The sequence below is a fragment of the Martes martes genome (genome assembly GCF_963455335.1).
Source record: "Martes martes genome assembly, chromosome: 6".
NCBI classification, from domain to species: domain Eukaryota; kingdom Metazoa; phylum Chordata; class Mammalia; order Carnivora; family Mustelidae; genus Martes; species Martes martes.
Window position 1 is genome coordinate 11,902,281 of NC_137893.1, and position 12,197 is coordinate 11,914,477.

At 37.0% G+C, this 12,197-nt stretch overlaps 1 protein-coding gene across 4 annotated transcripts in view; it reads left to right on the forward strand.

Moving 5' to 3' along the window:
• TFB1M (transcription factor B1, mitochondrial) overlaps positions 1-12,197 on the forward strand; it is a 79,694-nt gene that overhangs the window by 10,052 nt on the left and 57,445 nt on the right. For all 4 annotated transcript variants that reach the window (XM_080807252.1, XM_080807251.1, XM_080807254.1 and 1 more), the window contains exons 3-4: positions 8,768-8,876; positions 10,336-10,487. In XM_080807252.1, the coding sequence (XP_080663378.1) occupies positions 8,768-8,876; positions 10,336-10,487 (261 nt within the window). The remainder of the gene's footprint in view (positions 1-8,767; positions 8,877-10,335; positions 10,488-12,197) is intronic.

Genomic DNA, 12,197 nt, shown 5'->3' on the forward strand with positions numbered 1-12,197 from the left:
GATTGATTATGTTGGTCCACCCAGATAATCTAGGATAATCTCCCCATATCGGGATCTTTAATCACATCCGCAAAGTCCTTTTTACCATGTAAGGTAACTTAGTCACAGGGATTAAGACATCTTTTGGGGCCAGTAGTCAGCCTGCTGCAATTTTTATCTGTAACTCTGTTTTACTATTTTAGTAATTTATTGATGGTGTATGGTTATACATCTTTAACATATCCCAGTTTATCTTCAAGTAATAAAATAACCACTTTATGTATAGCATACAAATCTTAAGATAGTGTGTTTGTTTCTCCTTGTAGGCCTTTGTACTGTTATCATACGTTTTACTTCTCCGTATGTTGTAAAGTTCACAGTACAATGTTATTTTTGCTTTAAAGTCAATTCTATATTAAAAGAGATTTCAATACAGTTGACTTTTGAACAATGTGGGGGTTGGGGTGCTGACTCCCACATAGATGAAAATCCACATATAACTTTGGACTCCCCAGAAACTTAACTACTAAAGTCTGTTGTTAACTAGAATCCTTACCAATACCCAATCAATTAATGCATACTTTGTATGTTACATGAGTTATGTGCTGTATTCTTATAATAAAGTAAGCTAGAGAAAGGAAAACGTTACTAAGAAAATCATAAGGAAAGGTATCTGGGGGCTCACTCAGTTAGGCATCTTAATCTTGGTTTCAGCTCAGGTCCTGATCTCAGGGTCCTGAGATCAAGCCCCACATTAGGCTTCACACTCAGCATGGAGTTTGCTTGTCGCTCTCCTTCTGATCCTTCCCCTGTGTGCGCACACATTCTCTCTCTCAAAATCTTAAAAAAAAAAAAAAAGGGAAGAGAGAATATATTTACAGTACTGTAAGAAATATGCATGTAAGTGGACCAACCAATGCTGTTCAAACTCTGTTGTTAAAGGGTCAACTATAATAAGAAACAGTGTTACATATTTACACATTTGGTTACTTCTTTTTTTTTTTTTTTTTCTTTTTTTTTGGTATTAATTAGATTCCATATGCAGCATGGAGCCCAGCACAGGACTTGAACTCAGGACCCTGAGATCAAGAGTTGGATGCTCAACCAACTGAGCCACCCTGGTACCCCCATATGATTACTATTTTGAGTGCTCCTCATCCATATTTACATTTAGTATTATTTTCTTTCTACCTGAAAGATTTTCTTTAGCATTTTTTTGTAACTGTGTTTCTGTTGGTGGCAGAACTTTCAGTGTGTGTATGTCTAAAAAGGTGTTTTATTTCGCCTTTGTTTTTGAAAAACATAGCGTTTTTTTTTGTTTGTTTTGTTTTTTTAGTAGTCAAAAATGTTGCTCAGCCATCTTCTCATTTGCATTGTTTCTCACAGGAAATCTGTTGTCATTCTTGTCTTTGCCCCTCTGACTTTTTTCTCTGACTTCTTTTAAGATTTACTCTCTATCCCTGGTTTTGAGCGGTTTCATCATGGTGCACCTTCGTGTCCTTTTCTTCATGTTTCTCTTGTGTGGGGCACCTTGAGCTTTTTGGATCTGCAGGTTTCCCTGCATCTCCTGCTGTGCAGCATCTGAAAACTGTTGTTTCATCGACGTTGTTCATTTTTGTATCTGTTTAAGCCAGAAGAGACTATGTGGTCTTTTATATACTCCATCTTAGCCAGAGTAAGAAGCTCTAGGATTCTTCTTAATTATTATGTGCTGCTTTCATGGAATTTTGGAGACAGTAAGTCATGATTATTGTTAGTATCACCTCTGGGGTTTGCAAGAGGTAAACAGTGATTATTTCTACTTAACAGGCAGGATGGAAAGCTCACAGGATTGAGATCAAATAGGCTGGTGTCAGATCTCAGAAACAGCACATACCAGCTTTGTGATCTTGAGCTTGCTGTTGAAGCAGTTTTAGCTTCAGCTTTCTCATCTGCAGCATGGGAATAATCGCTATTATTTGTGATCCTTGGAGGAAAGATGGAAATTTATGTGAAGAGATTGGCGTCTAAAGAGCCTGGCATACTGCCAGTAGCCAGTAAATGGTTGCTATTATAGTGATGCTCCTTCCCTGTCATCTTATAAGGGGTATATAAAGTAATTTAGTCATCCTGGCAAAGGGAACTGTTTTTCAACAGAGACAATAAAATTTTGAAATTCTTTCATCTCTACCAAATTTTACAGAAGGAAAGATGACCTGACTTTGTGTTGTGACATGATTAGATACTTCACACATGTAACTCACTGGATACAGCTACAGTTAATCAAAACTAGACAAATAAGTAGAAGGTGGCCTACAGCCAAAGTGATTTCCTAGTCTACTACAGATTAGAAGTACAGAGATCAATGCTAGAAGCAGACCCACTGACAACAGTAAGAACTAACAGATAGTACTGTGGCAGATAAGGTATAAAAAGCAAACATAAAAACTAAAAAAAAAAAAAAAAAAGGCAGCTCAGTAATAAGGGATCATAACCATTGAAGCCATTACTCTACAGGCAACAGTGACCCTAGCCATCAAGAAAAGGGTGAAATAGGGTGTATTGTTCTCAGCTTAAGGAAGACAGTTGTGTGATATTGTATGGAAGGATTTCTATCTGTAAGTTTTTTATTCTTTTTTTTTATTTTCACAAGTGTTTTTTGTTGAAGTATAATTAACATTCCGTGTTGTATTAGTTTCAGGTGTACAATATAATGATCAACACTTCTGTACATTTCCCAGAGCTCCTCAAGATAAATGTACCCTTAATTCTCTTTATCGCTTTCACCTCTTATTCCACCCAGCTCCCCTCTGCAATGACTACTTAGTTCTCTGTATTTAAGATTCTGTTTTTCTATCTGTCTCTTTTCTGTTTGTTCTGTTCTTTAAATTCCACGTATAAGTGAAATCATATGGTACTTGTCTTTCTCTGACTGACTGACTTTACTTAGCACTGTATCCCCTGAGTCCATCTGTGTTGCTGCAAATGTGAAGATTTCATTCTTTTTTATGCCTGAGTAATATTTCATTGTATGTATACACCACATCTTCTGTATCCATTCACCAGTCCATGGACACATGGGCTGCTTCCATACCTTGGCTGTCGTAAACAATGCTGCAGTAAACAAGGGGGCTCGTATATCTTTTCAAATTAGTGTTTTAGTTTTTTGGAGGTAAATAGCCAGTAGTGGAATTACTGGATTTTATGGTAATTGTATTTTTAATATTTGAGAAGCCTCCGTACTGTTTTTCACAGTGGCTATACCAATTTTCATTCCTACCAGTAGTACACAAGGATTCCTTTTTCTCCATATCCTCACCAACACTTGTTATTTCTTGTGTTATTTATTTTATCCATTCTGATGGGCATCAAGTGATATCTCACTGTGGCTTTGATGTGCATTTCTCTGATTAGCGATGTTGAGCATCGTTTCATGGCTGTTGACCATCTATATGTCTTATTTAGAAAATGTTTACTCAGGTCCTCTACCTGTTTTTTAAATAGAATTATTTGGGGTTTTTTGGTGCTGAGTTGTATAAGTTCTTTATATATTTTGGATACTATGTTTGGTTGATGTTTTCTTTCACTCTGCAGAAGCTTTTTATTTCAGTTAGTCCCAGTAGTCTAATATTGCCTTTGTTTCCCTTGCCTAAGGGAACATATCTAGAAAAAAAATTTTTATGCCCAATGTCAAAGGAATTACTGCCTGTGTTTTCTCCTAGGAGTTTTGTGGTTTCAGGTCTCACAGTTAGATCTTTAATGCATTTTAAGTTTGTTGTTGTTTTTAATGTATGATAAAAGAAAGTGGTAGAGTTTCATTCTTTTGCATGTAGCTGTCCAGTTTTTCCAACACCATTTGTTGAAGAGACCATCTTTTTCTCCATTATATGTTCTTGCCTCCTTTGTCAAAGATTAATTGACCAAAGAAGAAATTGACCAATTTCTGGGCTCTCTATGCTGCTCCACTGATCTAGGTGCCTGTGTTTTTGCTGGTACCATACTATTTTGATTTCTATAACTTTGCAGTATATCTGGAAATCTGGGGTTGTGATACCTCCAGCTTTGTTCTTTTTCAAGTTTACCTTGGCTATTTGGGGTCTTCTCTGGTTCCATATAAATTTCAGGGTAATTTATACTAGTTTTGTGAAAACTGTTGGTATTTTGATAGGGATTCCATTGAACCTATAGATTGCTTTGGGTAGTATGGACATTTTAGCATTGTTGGCTCTTCTGGTCCATGAGTATGGAATATCTTTCCACTTGTGTCATTTTCAATTTTTTTCATAAATGTTTCATAGTTTTCAGAGTATGGGTCCTTTACCTCCTTGGTTAAGTTTATTCCTAGGTATTTTGTTATTTGGGGTGTAATTATAAATGGGATTATTTCCTTAATTTTTCTTTCTGCTACTTCATTGTTATTCATTAAAAAAATCATTCACCATAATCGAGTGGAATTTATTCCAGGAATGCAGAGGTGGTTCAGTATTTGCTAATCAATCACAATTAATGTGATATATCACATTAATATGAGAATAAAAACCATATGATCATCTCAATAAATAAAGAAAAAGCATTTGACAAAGTACAACATCCATTCATGATAAAAACTCAATAAAATAGGTTTAGAGAGAACCTACCTCAACATAATACTATGAAAAAACCCACAGCTAATGTCATACTCAGTAGTGGAAAACTGAGAGCTTTTCCTATAAGATCAGGAAGAAGACAAGGATGTCCACTTTCCCCATTTTTATTCAACATAGTACTGGAAGTCCTAGCCACAGCTACTGGACAAGAAAAAGATAAGACATGATACTATGTAAATTTCTTTCTAAGAAATGTTAACCACTGGTTGAATAGAAAGTTTGCTAACTCAAATCTCTAAATCCAGGATGAGGATGGGTAAATGAATTTCTGTTATACATGTTTGGGTCCTATTTAAAAAACAAAACAATTTGACTTTTTGAAATTATGCCATAATCTCCACCCTAAAGAAAAGTCTATTTTAACACTATCTTAAATTCCTTTTGAATAATATCATTAGTCTTTTTTATGTGTTTTATAGACGTTTTTCACCTATCATATTCTGTATTATAGATCATTCTCACATAGTTTACCTATATGAGAAATAGTTTTATAATAGTAAAAATACTATTAGTATAAAAATACTAAATAGTAAAAATACTTTTGCCCAGCACTTCAACAGTGTTTGGGTTCCTGCTATGTAGCAAGTCAGGAAGAGGGTAATATCACTCAGCTGTGTAATTAATGCTTTAGCTCATTGTACAGTGCTGGTTGCCATGAGCCCTTCATGATGAGAAGGTGGAATACAACATACAAAACGACCAGTCAATATAGTTCTTTGTTCTGAAGGAATTTCTGGTTGTGTCTAGTTCCAAGAGTTGCATAAATTATTTCCTCATCAAATTAGACCACCAACAAATTACCTAGGTGGACCATAGTAACTCGCCTCCTGTAAAAAGCTATCTCTAAGATCCTGACTTAGAAGAGAGATTTTTTTAAGGCACCAAATAAAGAATTCTCCTGCATTGGTTTCTTCATTTTTATTAAAGGCATTCTCCATTATTTTGTTCCATATATCCCTTATAAAATTTAATACTAGAAAAAAACAATTTTCTCTCTAGGGGATTTAGTATAATTATTTCCAGTAGAGACTAAGAATTCTATAATTCAGTACATATATTGTGAGAGGATTTACATGCATACCTCTCCTTTTCATGGTTTGGCTTTCTGTTTCTTCTTGTACAGCCTTATCTAATGACTGCCTTTTACTCTAAGCTGACTTAAATCTCGTTTTGGAAGGATATAAGATTGAAAACTAAAATGAAAATGGTAGAACAGTTTAAGAGTGTCTGTAAAAATACTCATTTGGCTGTGATCAAGTGCTTGCATTCATAGTAGACAGTGCCTTTGAGCACAATATGAGCTAACACCATCAGGATTTTAAAGTGTGATGTTAGCAGTGTTCTTCTTGAAGACCTATAATAGTGATCTTTCCCACCTCTCTACCGTCCCCCAAATATTGTCATGATAATAAAAACATCTTTCTCTATTAGTGGTTGGTTAGAAAGTGTTTGTGTGTCATTGCTGAAAATCATTAGGTATTTAAATAGCTATTGTCTGTAGTCATACTATGATTTCAGTTCGTATTGCGTCCCCCCCCCCCCCATAATTGCTTCAAGGCCTTCATTTAAAGCTGTGGTCACCAGTATTCATTCCTTCTACAGTGGCGTGTCTGAAAGGGGAAGATCAAGCTACAAAGTGGTCTTAGAAGAGGTACACCTTTTAAAGAATGGGAGTGTTTGCTTTCTCATTGGCTGAGACTTAAGTCTGAAGGGGAATCCAAAAGAAATGAGATAGAAATGCAACTTTAAACCTAGGAAAGGAAGGTTAATGTGTGTTAATATCAGTTTTCTGGTATGCTGCTGTGTGTGTGATTGTGGAAAAAAAATGAACATTTCAAACGTGGTTATCAGAGCATGTATATTAATGTCAAAGAGCCAAGTTTACATTGTTTTGTTATAGTCTTAATTACTAATTACTTTATTACTTTCTATATGTTGGTATCCTGAAGCATAAGCTTTTAGTTCTTCTGCCTCTTTGTTTTTGGTATGTTAATTTGTTTTGATTATGTGAAACACAATTATAGAAAAAAAACTAAAATTCTTCATTGATAGTGAATGCTGTCATTAAATACACAGTTTTTATTCAGTAAGAGCCTGTCCCACAGAGAGCTAACTGCTTTTTTATTCATAGTGTATTGAAGTTTATGTTTTTTATGATTTATTGTCTGGAACTCATCAGATTAAGTCTTAGCAAATCAAGATTTAAATTTAAAATTTAATTTAAAATAATCTGTAAGTACATTACTATCAGAGATGTGCAGTTATTTTTACTAAACTGCCATGACAAAACATAACAAACTAGGTGATTCCCAAAATTGAAAATGTTTGGCTTCTTACCAATATAAGCATTTCAGCTCTGTATTTCTGAAATGTTACTTACATAATTTTACCTGATTTATCAGTGAAATAAATCTTTGCAAGTTTCTTGACCTTACAGATTTTGGAAACCTCAAATCTCAGTCTGGGAGGGGAAGTTTCCAGTTTTACAGTTGGTCATTCAGTTATCAGAAAGTGGGAAGCACCTACTGTGTGCTGTTGCTGCAGGGGACGTTAAAGTAGATGAGAAACAGGTACTACCCTTAAGGAGCACATGTTACTACATGGGAAAGAAGTATACACAATTGCACAGTACACAATACTACACAAGTATAGTATGTTATAAAATGCTATAAAGAAGTATGTATGAGGTATAGCATTAACCCAAAGGCAGGAGTAATCTACAAACTGGGTGCCTTTGTCCAGGGTCTCCTCTCTGGCTTCTGTGATGTTTCTTTCATCCTTCCTGTTAGTTGCCAGAATTAGGCAAGAAAAGGGTTCAGAGAGAAAATCAGCTTTAACTGAGCTAGAGAAGCAGGACCAAGGGGTGCTCAGGGCCAAAGTTCCCTCATTTGGAGCCAAGGGTGTCTGAGCTTCTTAAGGTGAGACTTGATGTCTAAAGAGGGTCTCCTCTTCCTTGTAATCTACTTGAGCAAGGATGTTTGTTCTCATTGATGCATTCACTCCTGCATTTTAAACTTTGTAAGCATTGGGAACTGCATTGGAGTTGGGTTTTTTGTTGTTGTTTTTAAACCGAGGACTTCAAGAATCAAGTTTTGTGTTGGGTACAAGGGCCCTTAATGCAATACAAATGTGTAGACGGCTTAGCTTCAAGGCTCTTTTCAGCTGGGTGCGAACACTTCAGTACTGTGAGAGCATATCTCAAGGTATGGTCCTAAAGTGGATGAAATGAAGAAAATGAGAACGCAAAGGGTACTCTCCCCCTTTTTTTTCTTTTTATATTTAGACTAAAGGAAAAGGAAGGAATGCAAATGGTTGGAAAGTAGAAATAGACTGGGAGGTAGCTATGGATAAAACACGAAGGATAATTAATTCATTGGGTTTCAAGTGCCTGGATCAAGAAATAGTAAGATTAGGAATATAAGGGGAATATCTCAGGGTGCCACATGTAGGTTGGCAATGACAAATGACTTTCTACTTGGTTTAAGTCTACTGGTAGATTAGGTTTTAGCTCTTGGTAGTATGTAAAATTCTTTGTATATATTTAGGTTATTAAGATTTATTGAATTAAGTTCATCTTTATGATTTATTCCTAAATAGTTCTCAATATTATTATGTCCTTAGTCTTTAATTTAAAAACTTGGAGATGGAGGGGGTGCTTTGGTGGCTCAGTCGGTTGAGCATCTGCCTTTCCCTCAGATCATAATCTCCAGGTCCTGGGATCAAGCTCTGCATTGGGCTTTCTGCTTAGCGGGGAGTCATATCTCTCTCTCACACACACAAATAAATAAATAAAGACCTTTAAAAAAAAAACCTTGCAGATAAAAGTTGAGTTTTTGCTGAATCAATACAGAAACGCAAGTCATTCTGGAGGTCAGAATTATGTTAATATATTATTTGTGAAATTATAAGCTATAGATCTACTATAATCTGTTACCATCACTGAACATTCATATGTGTTAGAAATGAAACACTATGATTGTCTGTTGCAGTAGGCATGGTGTACTCTGAGTTCATTTAGTGACCACTCTTAGTCTCTGGCTTTTCAGATTGACTCAATGATGCACAGATCTGAAATAAAATGTATAGGGAGGAGGAGAAAGAGTATGTGTGTTTCACTGTTCTCTGAAGTATGAGCTCATTTTATTGACCTTTTTGTAAATTAGATGCTTTCTGATGCAGCACCTGGGAAACTGAGAATTGTCCATGGAGATGTGTTGACATTTAAGATAGAAAGGGCTTTTCCGGAAAGTCTTAAAAGACAGTGGGAGGATGGTAAGTGATTTTGGATTTTCTTTTTTTCTCTTAGAATTATTTATATTACACATATTTATGTTATATGTTACAAATGTGATATATATTTATATTAAATATTATCAGGACAGAATTAAATAGGTGGTATGCATTGTAATTTTTTCTGCTTTTCTCCTTTTTTCCAGAATAATAAAACTAATTCCTTTTTCTTAATTCCAATTTACTTGTCATGTTTTTCAAATGTTTAGAATTCTCTTCAAATAAACGTGCTATTTTTATGAAACCATATAAGGATGGGATAAACTATGAAGTGTTAACTTTTTCCAAATGGTGAAAAGAGAAATGTTTTAGTAAACCATGCCCCACCTTGTTTCCACCATCTCACCTTCATGACATCTGCAGACCGTTGATTGGGTACCTGCTGTGTGCCAGCCCTTTGGGGTACACTGAGAGGCGGGCTGTAGTACTTGGCCTGTGAAACCCTTCAGAGCAAATGGAGGCGCTGCTGGCGGGCGTCCATCTAACTGCCTCCTGTCTCCGCCTTCCAACACGCCATTCTCTTCTAAGCGCACTGCCTCCAGGTTTCCAGCCTTGCCCCAGCCATGCTCTCATTTCCTCTTTGAAGCCTTCTCTGACTGAGCTCTCGGGCGTTTATGTGACTGTTACCTGCTCTCTTCCAGAAGCTCTCTGTGCCTCTGTCTTCCTGACACCGGGTCTTCCTGTTCTTCCTCCTGCATGGTGCGAGCTTTCTCTGGCTGTTCCTTGCTGGTGGTTGTTTCTCCCCCCACCTCTTAGATGTTGTTTCTGAGGTTTTTGTTTTTGGAGCATCTTCTCTCGTGCTGCGGATTGGCCTGAAGGACCCTGCTCCTGTGGTCTCATTGACCGCGTGTGCGCTGCAGACGCTTCCATCTTGGTGCGCGGCCTGTATCTTCCTCCTGGGCATCTGGCCCTCTTGACAGCTACATCTGGGTGTAGGCACTTCGACCACATCATGTCCAGATCAAATTGTCTTTTCCCTCAAACCAAGTCTTTTTCATATTTTTCTTAAGCCAAAAAACCTGAGGACTTTGAGCACTAATTAAGGTAGAATTTTTTTTCTTAATAATTCAAAGCTAAGGGGCGCCTGGGTGGCTCAGTGGGTTAAAGCCTCTGCCTTCCGCTCAGGTCATGATCTCAGGGTCCTGGGATCGAGCCCCGCATAGGGCTCTCTGCTCAGCAGGGAGCCTGCTTCCCTCTCTCTCTCTGCCTGTCTCTCTGCCTACTTGTGATCTCTGTCTGTCAAATAAGTAAATAAAAATCTTTAAAAATAATAATTCAAAGCTAATTATGAGAAAACATTGCCTTTGAAAAATACTTAGCGGTATCTTTTCATATTTTTTGTCTATTACTATTAGTATCCAGTTTGATTTAACTTAACTAAAATTGTGTTCAGAATCCATTAATAAAATCTTTACAAGTCGTTTTTTCTCCTACTAACCAGATCCTCCAAATGTACACATTATTGGAAATCTGCCTTTTAATGTATCAACTCCGCTGATTATCAAGTGGCTTGAAAATGTTTCTTGTAGAGATGGACCTTTCATTTATGGCAGAACCCAAATGATGTTGACTTTTCAAAAGGAAGTGGCAGAGGTGAGTTTTAACCTTTTTTGGCTATTTTATCACATGATCAAGTTCTAAAATGAAATAATACCGCATTCTTTTCAGACTATGTTTTCTAAGTTAGAACTGCCATTACACACACAAACCAATAAGAGCTCAGCCAAAAGTTAAGCATGTATTGATGGTGACAGGCACAAGTGCTCTAAGCTCTCCACGGAGAACATGAAAGCTGTGCTGCCCGTCAAAAAGACAGTGTAGTCCATGCAGGGACTCAGTAGGGCCATAGAACAATTAGAAACAGATAAAAACCCATGGGATATTGGTGGTGATATAGGAATATGATGATAGTTAAAGAATGTGGTAATCAGTTTGGAGAGGGAGAAGGAGGTTGGTGTCTCCTTATGCTGTACATAGGTTTGGCCCAATCCCTTCCTTCAGCTGTGTCTTCTGTGCCTGCATTCCCATGGCAGGAATGTTCCAGATTCACTCTAGCAAATAATCCTACAAGGTAGGCAAGGGCAGTTTGTGAGCTGCAGAGGTTTAATGAGGGGATCTGCAGACCGTTAAGTGTTTTTGAAAAATTTTTCTTATGACCTACAAATACAGAAGAGGATCTGACATATTTATGTGGCTTAATAAGAAGAATACCCGAGTCCCCACCACTGGCATCAGTGGTTATATTCCCAGCATCTTTGACACCCCCTTGTACGCCCTTTGTGATGGGATTGTATCTCCTGTTCTCCACCTGTCACTGAGGTAATCAGTACTGTGAATTCCGGGCTTACTGTTCCCTGCTTAGTTCATCCCATAGATTCTTAGCTGTATAATTAATATGCTTTAGTTTTCTCCATTTTTGAACTTACGCAGATGGATTCATACAGCATTTTTTTTTTATCCTGATTCGCTCAATGCTGCTCATAGCTATAGTTTATATGTGTAGCTAGATACTACCCACTCTTCGACTAGCTCATAGTTTGTCTGTCCCTTGCCCTGTTTTGGAACCCCGAATTGGTCTCAGTGTTTGTTATTACAGAGAAAACAGTCATGAAGATTCTTTATTTATGTCAGCTGGAGCACACAGGCAAGCTTTCCTTAGAGTATAAATCTAGGAGTAGCAGTGCTGGATCATAAGTTCTGCAAATCTTCACTTTCGCTAGATGATGCTAAACTGTTCTCTGAAGTCATTATGCCTGTTTATATTCCCACCAAATATAAGTTCATTTTGCTCCACATCCTTGCCAGTACTTGCAGTTGTTAGACTTGTGCATTTCGGTTCATCAGAGCTGAGTGTTGTGTCATTGTGGTTTTATTTTGTTGTTTGCTGATTTTTTAAATCAAATTGAGCACCATTTTGCATGTTTATTGACCTTTTAGATAACCTCTTTTTCATGAAGTGCTTGCCTTGTGTCCATTTTTCTGTTGGATTGCTTGTCTTTTTCTCATGATTTGGAGGTGTTCTAACATATTTTTCATACTTGTCTTATATTAGTTAAATGTATTGCAAATTTCTTCCACTCTTTGGCATGTTATTGTCTTTACAGTGTCTTGAAGAGCAGATGTTTGTTTTTTTTTGTTTGTTTGTTTTTGCTCTGATAGAGAGTGTGCAAGCAAGAGCAGTGGGTTGGGGCAGAGGGAGAAGTGGACTCAACCCTTGGGCTGGATGATCAACTGAGCCACCCAGGCACCCTGAAGAACAGATGTTTTTAATTGTAAATTTATGGTTAGTGCTTTTTGTGTCTT